At 40.0% G+C, this 19,642-nt stretch overlaps 1 protein-coding gene across 7 annotated transcripts in view; it reads right to left on the reverse strand.

Moving 5' to 3' along the window:
• The window catches only part of ccdc171 (coiled-coil domain containing 171), a 214,925-nt gene that overhangs the window by 78,409 nt on the left and 116,874 nt on the right, over nucleotides 1-19,642 (reverse strand). For all 7 annotated transcript variants that reach the window (XM_062971894.1, XM_008103172.3, XM_008103167.3 and 4 more), the window contains 2 exons: nucleotides 4,515-4,660; nucleotides 259-313 (listed from right to left, as the gene is read on the reverse strand). In XM_062971894.1, the coding sequence (XP_062827964.1) occupies nucleotides 259-313; nucleotides 4,515-4,660 (201 nt within the window). The remainder of the gene's footprint in view (nucleotides 1-258; nucleotides 314-4,514; nucleotides 4,661-19,642) is intronic.

The raw sequence follows: 19,642 nt of genomic DNA on the forward strand, positions 1-19,642 counted from the left end.
ACACGACTAGACTTAATGTCAGGGGAAAACCTTTACCTTACCTACCTTCATATTTATATTCTGTATTAACCCTTTATAAACAGTTACCAGGACCCCAGAATGCATTTATACATTTTGTATAAGTATTCAGATAGGCTGTTAATATTAAAGACCATTCTGAAACTTCTACCAGCATTCCAGAGAAAACGATAGTGAAAGATAAAATGCCAGAAAGAAAAAATATGACAATAAACAAGGGAAGCAAAGAATACTACTTACATTCTGAAGGGTAGATTCCACAGATTTCATGTTCCTAGCAATTGATTCTTTTTCTCTGTTGAAAAGAATTTTGTAAAAGAAGTCATAATAGAAGTCAGGTTTATAGAAGCTTTCAGAGACAATTAAGGTCACAACAACTATGAGTTAGCTTTACCAAGATTTCTTGTCCTTGGATAACTTCAGTTTCAAATATAAAACATCTCCCCCTTTTAAGTTGAATGAAGGTCACACATATGGTGTTTCATGTAGACAAGTGATTGATGAATAATTCTCTGCAAATTTCTGCTGTGATGGCTAATTATCAGCTCCACCCAGGATGCCACACTGGACACAGTGCATAACTGGATGAGATCCCTTCTAACATTTGTTAATGAACTACTAAGTCCACCTTCAGACATTCAGAATGTGACTAAGGAAAGTTTTTATTTACCAAGGTGTAAGCTGAAAGGAACCAAATGTTGAGGATGGAAGCCAAAACTGCAATATTTCTATGACTAACAGTGATGGAAAGAATGCCTATAAAGCAAAACCAGCATAACAATGGATGTGACTTGGAAATTTCAGCTTCCTTGACAAACGTGTCAAGAGGCAGGGAATCATGAGATCATACCATGTGTAGGGGTTAGAAATGGGAAGGCCTGGAAAAAACAGAAAAAATGAGGGAGGGGGGAATAGGGTTTTTGATAGTTTTGGGGAAAAAGTGTGTAGAAACAAAAAGTCTCAGAAAGCTTTCATTAAGGTCTTCATGTTATATAGTTTGAATATTATGTCATAGCGATATTATCTATCATTGGAAAAAAAACATATTCTACACACTTTTCAATTTTTCCAAAAAAAAAAATGGCTTTGGAAAGAAAACAGAAAAAACTGTTTTTTCTCTAAATTTTCTGGGTTTTTTTCCGGCCTTCCCATATCTAGTAGGGGCATATTCCATATTGTCCAATGAGGCAGGATGCTTTCTCTCGTATGACGATAATCGATAGCATGCTCATCTCTGTGAAACCAAGTTGCCTTTCTCCAGCACAGTAATTAGAGAATGGTTTGTGGGTGAGGTATTGCAAGCAGAGGTTTCCTACCTATTTCTACCCTCATATTCACCAAGTTCTCTTTACAACTCTGCCCTTCTATGTTCCTTAAAAAAAATTGATCAAGCATGTAAAAGGAAACTGGGAGAATACGGCAGTTGTGAGAATTCTTAGGTGATTTAAACAGAATTTGCAACCTATTTTGTACATCTAGATTGATCCCTGAAATATATTCCTTACGAGTTTCCTCTAGACAGCCTAAAAGCAACAGGAAGGTGGTGATAAAGGACCTCACCATTTCAAGAATGGAAAATCAATGGCAAAAAGGAATATGGCTCACTAGCTGACAGGCTAGTCCTTGTATCCACAGATGCTGACATGATGCTTCTGGCGTAAATGTCAGTTCCTGACAATCCCAGTAGGAAACTGAAAACAGGTCCCTGGCTGTAAATGACACTTCTGCTCCAAAGCATCATTTCAGTTTCTGAAGTGAGAGAGACAGGGGGAAAAAAGGCTGGTTAGCCTGTTGCTGAGCAAGCAGGGTTTCCTTTAACTGTTGTTTATAATGGTAAGAGGTTTTCTTTGCAAGTAAAAAAAGGAATTGGCCAGGGAGTGAGGAGAGCAGATCAATGGTTGGCAAGCATTCTTTGAAAGTACTTATAACCACCACCAACCACCCCAATGTCCAGCAGATACTCAAAAGAAATATTCCCAAGATGCCATTCCAGTAATTTCCAGAAAGGCAGGGGATGTGTATTCTTTAACCATTCTAAACAGCTTTAGCCAATTGTTTTCACTTAATCTATCACAAAGAGTTGTAAAGAGTTGAGAATAAAACATGATAAACACCCTTACATGATTCTCAGCTATCCAAGGAAAAGGAAACTATCAATTTAAAAAGTACAGCTAACTATCCATATTCGTTGGGATTAAAGGATTAGGACTCCCCCCCTCCCCCCCCCCCACACACAAGTGGGAAAATTGTAGGAAATACCACTATTTTCTACCATAGCTTTCCCTAGATAACGTTTGTTATCCCCACCCGTTTATTTTTCTTCTATTTTTGATCACATGTTATTGAGTGCTGTTTTGTTTATGCAGAGCCGTGTGCTTCTGTGTATGGTTTAAAAATTATTATTTAAAATATGGGTCAATGAAACCTTTCGTGTTGAGAGTACTTTTCTTCCTTTCCACCCGAGCTGTGGCGCAGGCGGGAGAGCAAGCCAGCTGCAACCAGCTGCAATGAATCACTCTGACCAGGAGGTCATGAGTTCGAGGCCCGCTCGGAGCCTATGTTTGTCTTGTCTTTGTTCTATGTTAAAAGGCATTGAATGTTTGCCTATATGTGTAATGTGATCCACCCTGAGTCCCCTTCGGGGTAAGAAGGGCGGAATATAAATGCTGTAAATTATAAATTAATAAATTAAATTGTAAAAGAGGAAGATGAGCCAGATCAGGGCTTCTTGGACTCTTTCACTTGTTACCCCTTTCTTCCTGAGAAATTTTTATGTAACCCCAGGAATATAGGTAGATAAGATAGGTATAAAATTAAGCATTTACATGATAACAAATGAGCATTTGCATGGCTTGCTAAACAGGGTGTTTTCTTCTTTTTATGAAGTACAGCTGAAACATCGTTTGCAGAGTCCACTGTAAACACCGCACAACAGATTCATCTAAATGTCTACAACAGAGGCTAAGTGATGTTCAGAAAAAGAAAATCACGACCCTAACATTGAGTTAAGGGGATATCATATGGAGTCGGGACCCACAGTTTAAGAAGCAGTTATCTAGATAAGAAGCCATCCTGTGACTTGGCAAAAGTACTCATTGAGAGATTGGTTATCTTGTCAGTTCAGAGGCAGGTTATGGTCACTGGTTTTGTTTTATGTACAAAATGTTATGGCCATTTGATATACATGCTTGGCTTCTGCAGGAGAATCTGAACGGTAGAGATTTCAGATGTCCAAATATGTGATGCAGACTACTTTTACGAGTAGTTATTTGAGCTTTAGACTATGACTCTTTAGACCAGGGGTCCTGAAACTAAGGCCCGTGGGCCGAATGCGGCCCTCCAAGGTCATTTACCTGGCCCCTGCCCTCAGTTTTAGATTTATGCTGCCCAAAGCCTGAAATGATTTGAAGGCACACAACAACAACAATCCTAATTAACTTGACTATGTCATTGGCCAAAAGCAGGACCACAATTCCCATTGAAATCCTGATAAGTTTATGTTGGTTAAAATTGTTCTTATTTTTAAATATTACATTGTTGTTGTGTTTTTGCACTACAAATAAGACATGTGCAGTGTGCATAGGAATTTGTTCATATATTTTTTCAAATGATAATTTGGCCCTCAACAGTCTGAGGGACTGTGGACCAGCCCTCTGCTTAAAAAGTTTGAGGACCCCTGCTTCAGACCAAGATCTGAATGAGGACTCAGCCATGGAAATCCAGTGGGTGGACTTAGGAAAGCCACACACTCTCAGTCGCAGAGGAAGGTCAAGGCAAGCCCCTCTGAACAAATCGTGGTAAGAAAAACCTGTTAATAGTTCACCTTAATGTTGCCATCAGTGGGAAAGGACTTGAAGGCACACAAACACAAGAAATCTTTTGTTTCCATTCTTTTAGTGCCTGTGAGCGTTTAGTGCTCCAAAGACAAATGTTTGTACTGTCATAGCATCTTACAGCCAGAGCTTGGAAAAATACTTATCTGGAATACAATTCCCACAATCTCCCAGGTTTGTGTATTCTGGGGGTTGTACTACAAAAGAGGACCTTTCCAAAGCTCTCCTTGTAGCTGTGAAGACTCTTCATATTCTCTTCCCTGTTCCTGCAGATCTGGTACATGCACTGAGCTGGTCAACTTCTGCCACAGCGTTTGCCCTATTCAGACACAGGCTTTCTATCAAGAACACTTTGCTCATTTACTAGGACAGCTTGCTAGGCTGCTAATCAGGCCAGCGGTTCAAGCACCATACAGTGAGGCAATGCACTCTGCTTGTGCTAAAGCGTGCCCTTCCACGGACTCCAAAATGACTGAAACAGGCCATTAGTATGTTGAACTAAGTTCTCTTTCTTCAAGAGGATCTTTCACTAAAATTTCAAAGAGAGGCAGCTGTACTTTTGTTTTCCAGCACTGCATTATCCAGGACTAAAACCCTTTGCATGAAAGTAAGAATTGATCTTTTGTCTGTTTCAAGTGATCTCCCCAAGGCCCCAGTGCTCACTTTGCTGCCATGCGGAGGGCACTCTCTGCATCGTGGATGCTCTCTTCCAGTCGACGCTTGTCCTGCTCCAGCTGGGTAAGATGTCTATTGAGCTGACGCAGAGATTGATCTTTTCTTCTCAGCTCCATCTTTGCCTCGGAGAGACTCTGAGAGCAGACAGAAAACAGAGTTACTTGTCAGCTCCGATAATTAACTTCAATTTATGCCATAGGCTATTAAACAAAGAGAAATACAGACTGACTGTGAAATAGATTGAGGCTATTTCCTAATAAAAAATAGTACCTCTTTACCCTCCTTAAACATCCAGCACACTGTATATTTAAGTACCCCATAGCAAATGAAAACCACCCTGATCTTAACACCCATGCATGCTACAGGTGCTGTATCAAAGCATGTTATCTTGTGATTTTGTCAAAATGTTTTGATTCAAAGGAAGAATTGTTGTGAAATATAAGTAGATAAGAACAATGGTGGAAGAAACCAAAGGCCTATCTAGTTCAGCATTTTGTTTTGACAACAGATAATCCAATGCTGGTGGGGAGTCCATATGCAGGACATGAGTGCAACAACACCCTTGTGCAGAAAAAAAATCTAAAGCCTCCTGAACTCATGGAAGAAATACAAAAATAGCGAAGAGTTCTGCTCAGAAGAGAAAAGAAAATTAGAAATGTAATGGAAGAAAACCACCCATTCTGCAGCTCGTCTAAAGTGTGCAAGTTCTTCAATTATAGTGCCAATTTTTTAGAAAACACAAAAACACTGTAATTCAATTGTCATGTGGCTTTTGTGATTTCCAAAATGTATTACATGGTTCCTGTCTTTTGAGGGTTGCCTTAAGATCTACTTTCTAAGATTAAATGCTTCAAGTAGAGCATCAGTTCAGGCACATACACAAAATTCCACAAAGGGTGAACAATTGGGGAACTTGCACGCAAACTGCAGTCAAGTTCTTTATAACACTTGCTGTAAAATAGTATTTTCAATTCATAGCTCAAGTTCTTCTTTTCATTTGTCTACCCTCACTGTTGAAAGGCACTACAATTGCTATAGACCAGGGGAATGGCATTACAGTATTATGTTTTTGGTAACAAACAACTTCTACATTTTGTTCACATCAGTTTGTACACAGAGTTATTCATAAAAAAAAACAAAAAGTGAAGCTTTAATGTACGTTTACTTCTGTCTGTAATGTTTGTTGCAAAAGGATTTAGTTGTGTAGTTGTAAGAATAAATTCCTATATGCTACTTTGACAAATTAAAAGGTTATGACCTTCACAACAGAGCCAGGAATTTTAACTATCTACAGAGCACTCTGCATCTTTTCCTTGCATCTTCTATTGGAGGATCTGCAACATCAAGGAACAGGAATTTTGAGGATATTGATTCCCAGAAAGGCTGGACTGTTGCACTTAACCAATATCAATGGAAACCTGGCGTGCATCTACACTGTAGAATGAATGCCACTTGAATTGCTATGGCTCAATGGTATGGAATCCTCAGGTCTGTAATTTATAGACACCAGCACTCTTTGACAGAGAAGGCTAAAAATCTTCCACTCCTATAACATTGAGCCATTGTCATTAAAATTATAATAACTGCATTAATTCTACAGTGTAGATGCACCTCTAAAGAACCTATGGACAACAACCTCAATTGGAAGAAATAGACTGGAACCTTTGCAAGCATAGTAGTGCAACAGCTATTCTAGCCCAACGCTCGAGTTGTCTTCTCCTTCCAAGTGCTCTATCTAGTTTAAACAAATAACAGAACCTTAGTGTACTCGGTCAAGAACCTTCTGAATTCACTGAAAGTCCACAGTGGCGCAAACCTGTAGTTGCCATGTTTTAAAAAACTGTGCCATTTGGGTACTACGGATTTAGTATCATTGTCCTGGCTTAACTATTTTCTTAGAGGAAGCTTGGATAAGAAGAAAAGTATTTTATGGACTCGCAGGACAGTAAGAGGGGAACATCTGATTGCAGATCTTCAGTATCAAAGCCCAGTGATGTGCTATATATTGAGTAGTGTGTCATTTGTGATTCAACTATATGGTTCGTTTGGATAGATACTTAGGTACAGGAAGGACCTAGCAATGGATTCATGCTTGGGTGTGTTGTGGGGCAATCTTTAGTCCAAACTTCTCTTTTGTTGATGGGCCATTCTCAACTAAAACGTTTACTGTAACCAACTGTGTGGGTGATGGATCTCCTTCTACTTGGTGAATTTCAATGGGAATGGGGGAAAAGTCACTTCTACTGCTAAATTTACACTCCTAGGAAAATGAGTACATGATCTATGCTTAACTTAAAAGTTTATAAGCACATCGGGATTTTCTGACAAAAAGCCAGAAGTTTAGGAAAGTTGGACATTTTATGAGATAACGAGAAGCTTGCCAAAAATAGCCATCTTTTTATCGCATCAGAATATTTCATCACCAGACTAAACATGTGTTTTTCACTGTATGTTAAAGTGCTGCTTGCTCAGACAGTGCTAACTCCAAATCAAAATCTTTTGGAAGAAGATGGGGTATAAATAAAGTTAATAATAAGGAACTGTAAATCCAGTTTCAGGTGTCTACTACAGTGAATGAAGAAGTTTCGGCACTGGGCCCAATACTCTACCACTAAAAGCTCCAGAGCTCCATCATCCAGCGCTAAGGTATCAGTGATGCTGGAACTAACAATAGAATAAAATGGATACAGCATTATATCCATAGTGCCCAAATGACAGTTTTTAAAACCATGACAACTACGCTTTCATGCCACTATGGGTCTTCGGTGAACACAGTACGTTCTTGAAAGAGAATGCTAAACCAAAATGTTATTTAATTAAACTATATGGGCAGTTGGAAGGAGAAGGCAACTCTAGCATTGTTTTTCAAAGATATGCTCTGGATGACTGCCATGAAAAAAAAAGTTATGTACACATAAGGAAGCAAAATTTATGAACACAAAATATATTTATCCTATAGAAGCCCTGTATCTACTCTTGCCTCGACTCCTTTTGTTCCCAGGATACCACAGGCAACTGCAGGAGGTTAGTTTGCTCTTTAGAGCAAACCATAAGATGCCATTTCATTTGAACTGGCAGACCTGGTTTACACATCCTCGCCAAATCAAAGAAGCATCCCAAGCTATGGGCTAATTTGCCCATCCTACTCCGCTTGCTCTCACCTTTTGCCAGGGAGCTCATTACATGACGTATATCTACTTCCAGTGGGGCTCCATGGCAAAAAGGGAGAGCAAGTGGCATATGGTACGCCACCACAGCGGCAACATGGGAAGCTTCCCATGTTGCCTTTGCAACAATGTGAGGAAGTCGGGTCGCGGATCCTTCCCCCTGTGGGATGGGCCCAGCAGTAAATCAGGTGATGCGGGACATGGGCTCTCCACACCCTTCGACGGGACCCTACAGATTTTCCATGGTGCATGGCAAATCCTGACCTTAATGTGATACGGTCCTTAGTGCTACAAGTGAACCACCTCAACTTCTTCTACGAAGAATTTCCAAAGTGGAAATTCATCTCACACAACAATGCCTTGCTATAGTTCATCATCATCATCATCATTTAATTACTTATTAATCGCCCTCCATCCACGATGCTCTAGGCGATTTACAAGATAAAAAGGATAAAAATACATACATACAAATATTAATAAAATTAACATAGATTAAAAGCTCTAGTAAAGAGCCAGGTCTTGAGTGCTAGGGTGAAAGGCCCTAACTCACGCATGGCTCTCATATAGGGCGGCAAGGCATTCCATAAGGCAGGGCAGAAATAGAAAAAGCTCTGCATCTGGTCCTTTCCAAGTGCACTTCTCTAGGACCCGGTACATAGAGTAAGTCTTGTTGGGATGGTTGTTGCAACCTCCGATGATGGGAGAAGGAGAGACGGTCCCTAAGGTACGATGGGCCCTGGCCGTAAAGAGTTTTAAAGGTCAGAACTAGCACCTTATATAGACCACGGTAATCAGTTGGAAGCCAATGCAGATGCTGCAGCACTGGTGTTATGTGGCATTTCATGGGTGTTCTTGTGAGTAGCCTGGCTGCCGCATTCTGAACAATACGGAGCTTTCAGGTCGTGGACATCGGAAGGCCAACATACAGGGCGTTGCAATAGTCCAGGCTAGACGTGACCGTGGCATGGATGACTGTTGCCAGAGCCTCATCAGATAGATAGGGTGCCAGTTGCCTCGCTTGTCGTAGGTGGAAAAAGGCCTGTTTGCTGGCAGCAGCGACTTGAGCTTCCATTGTCAGCTGCGAATCTAAAATGACACCCAGGCTCTTAACGGTAGGCGAAGGAGATAGGGCAGCACCACCGAAGGTGGGTAGCAAGTGGGTCAGACCAGTCGAGCGGCCATGCCAGAGAATCTCAGTCTTCGCCGGGTTCACCTTCAGTCTACTAGCACGTAGCCAGTTCAACAGAGCCTCCAGACATAAGGTGAAATTGTCTGGTATTGACGTTGCTCCAGGCTCCAAGGCACCCCAGCACTGTGTCTCCTTTGGTGGGATATAAATTACTTGACTATGCCTTTGCTATGCAAGCTGGAACCCTGTTTTAAGATGCATTTTCAAAAGGATGTGACTCTATTCTGAATATGTGGCCTCATTGCCATGCCATTAAATGATAATAAAACAAAAACATAACAGCAGTAATGGTTTCCATGATTCAAAGGGAGGCAAAGAAAAAGGGAAACCTTGAACTACGGATATTCTTCCTTGCCTTTTGATACACACTATATCACAAACAACTTCAAGAAGAAATTTCATCTCTGCTTCTAAGTCCTGCCCATCGTGGGTTAAAGGCAAACCTTGGAAATTGTTGAATTACAGTCTGGAGTTCTTTAAAGTAATATACTTTCAGCTGCTAAGCCTTTCTCCATCCCCACCCTGCACTGCCCATTCCTTCAGATTGATCTAATTAAAACCCTTGATAAACTTTATGGACTCTAATATTTCTAGCTGAATGACTGAAACCAAGAGGGTGTGCCTCCAGGCAGCAAGGCAACAATGATAAGCAGCAGGTTAGCCACTAATTTCTCAACCAGGGTAGATTGTGAAAGTGTGATGTTCTGATATCCAAGAAACTGTTCAGGAGAGAATAGGATAAATCAAGTTTAATAACTCTGGTCCTAATTGTTCCCCCAATGCTCAGCTCTAATTACTTGGAGAACTCTCCTGACTGTCACCTGATATTAAGTTGTTGGAGGCTGAGTGTGGAACAGTGAGATAATCAATAAACATTTAGAAGGGAGAAGGATGAAGATCCCTGTTAAGCAGTGGGAACCGGCAGCACCCAAAGCCCTTCTGCTCGTGAGAAAGCCGATGGGAGAAGCACGGTGATTGCAAAGCAATAATCCAAATCACTGTTTTTGGGCCTTGAGGCCTTGAGGCAGGAGTACGTTGGAGAGAAAAAAAGGTTAACACGGTCACCCTAATTACAGCCCACTTTCACATGCTTCACATATAAGCGTAGACAAGCCAATTAGGTAGAAAGGAAGATAAGAGAAGTTTTATTTGTATACTAATTAAACCCCTGATGAAATTAAAGGAAAAACATACAGCTCTGTAATTGTGTCTGAGAAAGGTCACTTCGGGTTCAGTTATCAGAAAAGCGCAGCCTTGAGATATTTCACTTAATCCACAATATAGCCCTTTATTTTGCTCCCTGGGCTTTAATATTTACAAAAATAAGAAAATTTCAAAGCCTGATAGTGTGTTTATCTTGAAACACCGCAGCAGACAAATTGGGAACCTTTGGAAAGTTAAAAGCCGAATAAGGAGAGGACCCGTTCACAAACACAACGTGAAACAAAACGTAAAGCCTAACCCACATATTGCCTGCGCCTGGCATTTTAACAGGACCCGATCTGGCAAGAGCTTTAAGACACATTTTAATTACTTGATCCCAATTATTTTATCTTTAGATACGTTTGGTATTTCGGCCATTAAGATTGCTATGTAATCATTCAGCACTCTATTAGTTTCATTCATTCCCAGCCTAAGCCATTTCTCATGCATAAGATATGACCCCATCAAAAAATGGTAAAAGGACTACCCAAAAGCAAAATATGATTAATAAAAGCACATCAAATAGAAACCCATGTTAGCAAAGCTACTACATATAGCATTCAACCTACATCAGACCAACGTTTACTAGAGAAAGAAAACTGGGATCAAAGCAAAATATGGCTACTCTTGAGCACAACTGCGGAATAAGAAAGCCTTAACTCCATACTAGTATTTTTTCTACTTTAAGTGTAAATAACAAGTTTACAAAGAACAATATTTTCAGACATTTTATGTTAAGCAAAATGGAGCACAGCAGCACAACTTTGTCTCATCCACACAAAGTCTCCTCATGAGCCAAGCATCATGGGGATGTGTTGTCGAAGGCTTTCATGGCTGCAATCACTGGGTTATGGTGAGTTTTCCTGGCTGTATGGCCATCTTCCAGAAGCATTCCCCCCTGACATTTCACCCACATCTATGGCAGGCATCTTCAGAGGTTGTGAGGTCTGTTGGAAACTAGGCAATTCAGATTTATATATCAGTGGAATGTCCAGGGTGGGAGAAAGAACTCTTGTCTGTTTGAAGCAAGTGTGAATGTTGCAGTTGGACACTTTGATTACCACTGAATGGCCTTTCACATCAAAGCATGGCTGCTTCCTGCTTGGGGGAATCTTTTGTTGGAAGGTGTTACCTGGCCCTGATTGTTTCATATCTGGAATTCCCCTATCTTCTGAGTGTTGTTCTTTATTTACTGTCCTGATTTTTGAGTTTTTTAAAATACTGGTAGCCGGATTTTGTTCATTCTCATGGTTTTCTCCTTTCTGTTGAAATTGTCATGGGGATATTTTTCCACACCATTAAAAGGCTGGAATCAGTGCTTCCCAGTTGGTGGAATTTCGGGGAGGACTGCACTGACACATCCACCATGACTGCCAGTCACACCATACTATTTCTAGTTTACTTTTACACCCATCTTCAACCAATTACATAAGGGAGAAAACATGTAGCGAGTCATGAGGGCTGTGGAGGGAAAAGCAGTGTTTTGTGGATGTTTAGAGCCATTTTGGCATGAAAATTGTCAAACTTTTCAAAACTAACTTGGGATGGGCAGAATAAATCCACAGACCTATAAAGTTGTGCACAATTCCCTCTTAATAATCTAAACCCTATTTTTCCTCGTAGATTGGATATCAATGTATCAGACATGTTGTTGAAGGTTTTTAAGGCCCGGAAGCACTGGGTTGCAGTGCCTTTCATGTTCCTTGATTCTTGTCTGGGCAATGCTGTGTTTGGTGGTCTCTATGTAGACTTGTTCACAGCTGCATGGTATACGGTAGACTCCTGCAGAGGTGAGAGGATCCCTCTTGTCCTTTGCTGAATGTAGCATTTGTTGGATTTTTTTAGTCTGTAGATCATTTGTAGGTTGTGTTTCTTCATCAGCTTCCCTATGCAGTCAATGATTCCCTTGATGTATGGTAAGAACACTTTTCCTCTGGATGGATCTTTGACTCACTCAACCAAAATGTCAGCCACAGAAGGACACTTGATGAACTAACCTGGACACAACATATTATTTGAGCACACAGAAATGCTGGACCACCCTAACAACCACCATGTCAGACTACACAGAGAAGACACTGAAATCCACAAGGATGTGGAAAACTTCAACTAAAAGGAGGAAACCATGAAAATGAAAAATATATGGGTACTAGTATTTAAAAAACCTCTAAAATCAGGACAGTAAATAAAGAACAACACTCTGAAAATGGGGATTCCAGACATGAAACAGTCAGGGACAGCTAACACCTCCCAACAAAGAATTCCCCCAGTGGCCGGCATGACTGCATGGACCTTCTACAGATATATAAACCTCATTTGCTTAGTTTTCAACAGATCTCACAACCTCTGAGGATGCCTGCCATAGATGTGGCTGAAACATCAGGAGAAAATGCTTCTGGAACATGGCCATACAGCCAGGAAAGCTCACAGCAACCCAATATATCAAACATTTCTTTGGTTTCCAACATCCTATCCTCTTTCTGACCTATGGTGACCCTAATGTGAACCTACCCCCAGGTTTCCTTGGCAAGATTTGTTCAGAAGTAGTTTGCCACTGTCTTTCTGAGGCCGGGGGAGTATGATTTGCTCAGACTCATTCAGTGGGTTCCCTGCTGAGGGGAGAATTCAAATTCTCATCTCCAGAGTCATCAATAGTCCCATGCTCAAACCACTACACAAGATTTATTTTTAGAGGAACTTTCCAAGCTCCGCATAAGAGATATGAACCAAACCAAGCATTTGCATTTGTTAATGGCCACTGAAGTTGGAGACACAGCACTTAGGCACCTATCCACGTGAGCTTTCCAAACTGTGTGTTGCAAAACATTAGCATGTCAGCTGCAATGCGTAAGTGTGTCACACGTACATAACAAGTAAAGACAAAAATCTTGGAAATGTATATTATCTTCCAAACCATTTATTTTTATATTTAAAAATATAAATGAAAAGTTTTCATGAGATATGTTGTGTCTCCATACATTTCGTCATTATAATGTATGTATATCTCTTATAAGGGGTTGGTTTAGCCCAGGGATACTCAAACATTTTAAGCAGAGGACCAGTTCACGATCCCTCAGACTTTTGGGGGGCTGACTATAGTTTGAAAAAGCATGAATTAATTCCTTTGCACACTGAACGTATCTTATTTGTAGTTAAAGAGAAAAAAAACCATGAAAGAACAATAAAATATTTAAAACAATTTTAGCCAACATAAATTTACCAGTATTTCAATGGGAAGTGTGGGCCTGCTTTTGGCGGATGGTACAACTGAACGATGCATGTCTAAAAATTGTGTCACCAACATGAAATGTTTGGAAAGCTCTGATATAAACGTTAGGAAGAACTTGACTGATAGAAAGTATTAGAAAGTGGAAAGAACAGTCTTCGAAGGTGGAACTGTCTTTGGAAGTCTTCAAGCAGAAGTCAGATGGGCATCTTTCAGTGTTTTGGATGTGTATTCCTGCATGGCAGAAGGTAGATGGCCTTTGTTGTGCCTTCCAACTCTATGGTCCTATAACTGACAGTATAATAATCTTGCCTTATGCTTCATGGCAGGCTGATAACATATACAAGGTCAAATAGAACTAGGGCAGGATTTATTCCTACCTTCATATAATGGAGACATCTTACGTGGCTATTGAACAGTCATTTCAGAATGGGTTTAATAGTAGCCTTTAAAAAATCATTATAGGCTCAAGCTTGACACAAAATGAAGAGGAGATCATGGGAAAAGTTGGTTAAGGTTAATAAAGACACCCACAGAAGAGGTCCAAAGAGCAATATCTGCCTTGTTTAAAATAACAACAAAAACTACTAAGTATAAGGGGCTAAAATATCAGAAGCCGGAGAAAAGTCTCATCCATTGATATTCAACCTACAAGGAAAAAGTGGGTTTAGAACATTAAAAAATTCTATGAAACGTTATAGTTCTATTGATTCCTTCCACGCATCTCAAGGTAATATAGTTGCTTTGTAGTTGATTCAGTGTTCTAACAAATATCTCTTAGGAAACTGGATTTAACAAGAAGCCTTCTAGTATTCTCGAATAAAATCTTAAAGGTACATAAAAGCATTCAGCTAACCAGGATAAGTGGTATGCAAGTGAACATATTTAACACCTTTGCATTTTACTTGTGAAATAATCCCATTTTTCCCCTTCAAACGCACATGTCAATAAATCTTTTCCTTTGCACTCTAAATTCCAAGGTCATGGACAGAAGCATGTATTAGTATAATTACAAAAAAGCAGTAATGCCATTAAGCCTTCAGTGGCAGAGTTTTAAAAAAAAATCACTGGAAGCAAAAAAGTGAAATTAAGGTTTGACTGGAAGTTGTCCCCCCAGGGGGAAAAAATCCATTAAAATGCTCGTTTTCAATTGCTGTTGTTCTTAAACTCAGATTTTAAACTGAGCTTTAACTACACTAAAAACAAATTCCACTGGAAAATTAAGGCATTAACAAGATGAACATATGAAGCAATATCACAAAGAAGTCTGCATTGTTCCATTCTCTGATCATAGCAGCCCTCTGGGGTTTCTAGGAAGTAGGGTTAACAGTTGCCCCATATTATAAGGGGCAGCCCTTATTTGAGGTCTGTTGGAAACTAGGCAAGTGGGGTTTATATATCTGTGAAATGTCCAGGGTGGGAGAAAGAACTCTTTTTTTCTGAATAGTTTTAAATAGCCTTGCAGCTTCAAAGCCTGGTTGCTTCCTGCCTGGGGAATCCTTTGTTGGGATGTCTTAGCTGGCCCTGATCGTTTCCTATCTGGAATTCCCATCAAGAGTTCTTTCTCCCACATCAGGAGAGAATGCTTCTGGCACATGGCCATACAGACCGTAAAACTCACAGCAACCCAATATAGATTCTGTAGGTTTCTTCTTAAGTCAAATTTGCATGTAAGTCGGAACAGGTGCATTTTTAAGGGTAACTCCAGCCTAAAATGCATAATTTTATCTTTGGGTAGCATAGGGAAGGGATAACATCCTTGTTGTGTTTGTTTTGCTGTCTGTGTCCCTGTTCAGAAGATTTCACCTCACTTTCTGCCCCTGTGGTAACTGGATTTTGAAAAAAAATGGCTTATTGCGGAAACAAGGATTGGTGATAAAGCTTCAGTGGAGACACCTTTTCCCTGATAACAGGATTGAATTTCCCTTCCTAGAGGTAGTTTTCTCTCACTTCCTAATGTCTCACCCCCATTCTTAACTATGAGTCATATGTAAGTTAGATGCTTGTAACTCAGGGACTGCCTATATTTAGACTGAACAATATACAACCGCCCTCCCTCCAAAAAAAAAGTCCTCTATTTTGGGGTATTGGCCCTTCATAAAGAAGGAACTGTGTACATCATATGATTTATGAATGTAGATATATTAAATTTGCAGAGAAACACATGGCTAAGTTAACGGAAATGAATATATTCATGTGGTAGTTAGGTAGGTCACACATTTTTTATAAGCTAACCCTGCATGCTATGAATTGTGGCTGTCTCTTACTGCTAATTTGAAAACTTAAAGCAAAAAGTAAAAAAGGAGATAGACCTTCACATGTTGATAGATAAGTCACTAGACTATTTCCTATTTATTTAGGGAACTCTTCAGCCTGTCAGAGTTGGCCTTCTTCAGGAGTAGACTAAAAAATACAAATATAATTCTCTGACACTGAAAAATAGTTCTTTTAAACTGGAGATAATAGGAACTTAATTGGCCCCATCAACAAAGTACATGCACCAATGATGTAGATTTTTTTTTTATCGTCTCAGAAGTGGAGAATATACTGCAAGTTGCTTCTGGTGTGAGAGAATCGGCTGTCTACAAAGACGTTGCCCAGGGGATACCTGGATGTGTTACCGTCCTGTCGGAGGCTTCGCTCATGTCCCCGCATGGGAAGCTGGGGATGACAGTTGGGAGCTCACCTTGTCTTGCAGATTCAAAGCACCGACCTTCTGGTCTTCAGGTCAGCCATTCCACCAGCACAAGGGTTTAACCCATTGCGCCACCGCGGTTCCATAACGATGTAGATAACCAATTAATTCAAAGTCAGAGTGAGACAGAAAGGATCAAGCAGAAGTTCAGTGGCACGGATAAAATAGCACTTATTACAAAAACAGTGCTGTGTTTCTAGATAAAGATTTTAAGTTTTTAAAAAAGAAAACCCTTTCACAATATCAGAATAGATGTATCTGTGAGAAGCCCTTATCCTGACATTTCCAAAAAATTAAAACATCCATGCTCATCATCAGGTGCAGCAAGAGAAATGCTTGGATCAGGATTTGGAATGCTTGGAGCAGGGATTCCAAAGCTTTTGTCTGACTGGTAAAAATACAGTTTTATGAAATATTTAAATGCTGCAAATGAAATCTATTGCCTGTGAGACCAGGAGGGTGGGACTAGGAGAATGTCTGAAAGCCCCCCCCCCCTCCATTTTTGAAAGGTTAAACAAAAAGAGCTAAATATTCATTTAAAGCTTCTCATCCTAAAAGAAAACTTGATTGCATATTGCAAATCAGGCAAAATTACGTTCTATTTGTATATTCCATTACGTGTTTAGTAACCAATGGATGCAAGAGCTGAACCATAAGGAAGGCTGAGCGAAGAAAGGTAGACACTTTTGAACTGTGGTGTTGGAGGAAAATTCTGAGAGTGCCTTGGACTGCAAGCAGATCAAACCAGTCCATACTCCAGGAAATAATGCCCGACTGCTCACTGGAGGGAAAGATATTAGAGGAAAAGATAAGGCATTTTGGCCACATAATGAGAAGACAGGCAAGTTTGGAGAAGACAATGATTCTGGGGGAAATGGAAGGAAAAAGGAAAAGGGTCCGACCAAGGCCAAGGTGGACGGATAGTATTCTTGAAGGGACTGGCTTGAGCTTGAAGGAGCTGGGGATGGCCACGGCTGACAGAGAGCTCTGGCATGGGCTGGTCCATGAGGTCACAAAGTGTCGGAAGCAACTGAACGAATAAACAACAACAATGTGTTTTTGTTAGGTAAGACTGAAGTATCAGCCCTAATAAATTTTTGTCAAATGAGAAACGAAGCTGGAATGAGACATAAAACTGAGCAGGAAGGCAAAGAGACAACAAACACTAACTTTGGCCAAATGATCTACCAAGTCTTCACATTGTTTTCAGTCCAACCCACTCGCAGTACTGGGTGAGAGATATGAAGTTTATTCTAAGCACCAGTATTTCATAGTACTCCAGAGTTACGCAGAAAATGATAAAAGTACATGAACAATATCTAATGCCTGTATGGTAATCCTTATCTGAGGTCTGACCATTTCTTTGTTGATCAAGCTTGATCATGGGAGGTAAATTTTCAGGAGAACTTAGGCACCATCATTGATTTCTCATTAAGAAGATTGCACGAAGCTTCTAAAAAACTCCAGGGTTCCACAGAGAAGGGTTTGCGTCAATCATTCTACTTTACAAACATGCACACAAAGAGAGAATTTTTGCATATACAGTAGTCTCACTTATCCAATGTTCTGGATTATCCAACACATTTTTGTAGTCAATGTTTTCAATGCATTGTGATATTTTGGTGCTAAATTCGTAAATACAGTAATTACTACATAGCATTAATGTGTAATGAACTACTTTTTCTGTCAAATTTGTTGTATAACATGATGTTTTGGTGCTTAATTTGTAAAATCATAACCCATTTTGATGTTTAATAGGCTTTTTCTTAATCTCTCCTTATTATCCAACATATTCGCTTATTCAACGTTCTGCCAGCCCGTTTATGTTGGATAAGTGAGACTCTACTGTATATGAAATCATTTTTAAAATATAACTTAGGCAAAAATCTCTTTTTAGTCTTCTGTTTAGATGACATTCCACCAAAAAATTATTGTAAGATGATCTAGACATATCTCAAAAATAATTTCTGGGTGAAGATAATTTCAGTTCTCACAAGAATTCATCTCAGCAGGAAGAAGCTATATTGAAAGTCTAGTACTTTTTCTGGGGGTGGCGATGGTCAACAGAGAGCTCTGGCATGGCCTGTTCCATGAGGTCATGAGGAGTCGGAAGCGACTGAACAAATAAACAAGTACCTTTCTAACCATGGGCATGTCTACATGGGCAGTATAAACCATGGCATGTGAGAATCCACCACATGGCACCCACATGACGCACAGCCTCTTGTCCCCCTACGACAAGACTCTTAATGTGGTTTTCTACAACATTAGCCATAGTCGAGGAATGCCCCAGAGCAGCCCCACACTTTGGGGAAAACAGACCAGTTCTGAATCAGAACCGGCTCCACTATTCACATGGCCATCACACTTTCTCAAGAATCCACACTGTAGGGAGAAGGAGATGACACCTATCTTGGCAGTACTGTCACAACTGTTGAGAGGGCAGTGCAACTCCTGCCTGTTCCTGGGCATCATTGCTGATGTTTGCAAGGTTAGCTACGCAAATCAGAGAGGGGAGATTGCCACTTCTTCCCCTCTCTCCTCCCCCCGTTGCGTGGACACTTTTGTAAAAATCAGCAATAGTGCCCAAGGAGGGCAAGAAGATATTTGAAATCCTATGGCTGCTGCATTGATAGCAACAGGCTCATCAAGGTAAAGATGGGCTTCTGGCAGGTCTGAACTGGGTTCAGACCTGCTAGGCAATTAGGACTCTATTCATTGCTCGCCTCCACAACAGGATGGAGATGGGCAATGAAGCTGTTCCGATGACTGATGCGGATTACTGCACTCCATACCACCTGTGGGGTTTCATGCCCGTGTAGATGTGTTCCATGTTAAAAAGCAAAAGGAAAACTGGCATGTGAATTAGATACTTTCCTACTTTTTTTCTAACAAAACTCTAGAGAATTATCACAGATAGTAAAAACATAATAGAGTATATGTTTCTCCATTCTCTTTCAAGTATGTAGAGAAACATGTTTTATGTGAACTATTGTTTCTATGAATGAAAGAGGATGAGATGGATCAATGAATTACTCTTGTTCTGAAAGAAAGGCAGGTGGAAATTACAACAGAACATCCATTTTCTATCAATTATTTAGGTGCTGAGAATATGTATTATACAAAACTTTTCAAACAACCAAAGCCTTTAACTAATTAATGAATTATGAAATTTTGTCTCCAACAATTCAGAAGGGAACTCTCCCTCTCTAGCATGCTTTAACATGATAAATTTGATTAACAGTTTACTATTAACTTGTACACTAATGAATAATCAACAGCATTATGTTCTTTAATGAACAACAGCTTTTAATTTAATAGATACAGTGTTTAGAATTGCTCTTTCTTGCCAAAGTGACAACACAGTTACTAGCAATCAACAACACTGCTCTGAGTATTCTAAATCTAGCTTATTTCTCTGGGGGCAAGGAAAAGGAAATGCTCATGGGAGATGGTGAATGAAAGCCCAAAATTTATTTTCTGAATTAGTCAACATATCTATGATAATTCTACTACACTACAGTATTAGCCTTTCATTGCATGGCTTTAAAAGCAGACGGAAAAAACCCCTCTTAAATCTGCCTCCCCCATATTTTATCAGATTAGAACATGAAAATAATCTGCAGGCCCCTATCT

This window comes from Anolis carolinensis, chromosome 2, assembly GCF_035594765.1.
Source record: "Anolis carolinensis isolate JA03-04 chromosome 2, rAnoCar3.1.pri, whole genome shotgun sequence".
NCBI lineage: Eukaryota > Metazoa > Chordata > Lepidosauria > Squamata > Dactyloidae > Anolis > Anolis carolinensis.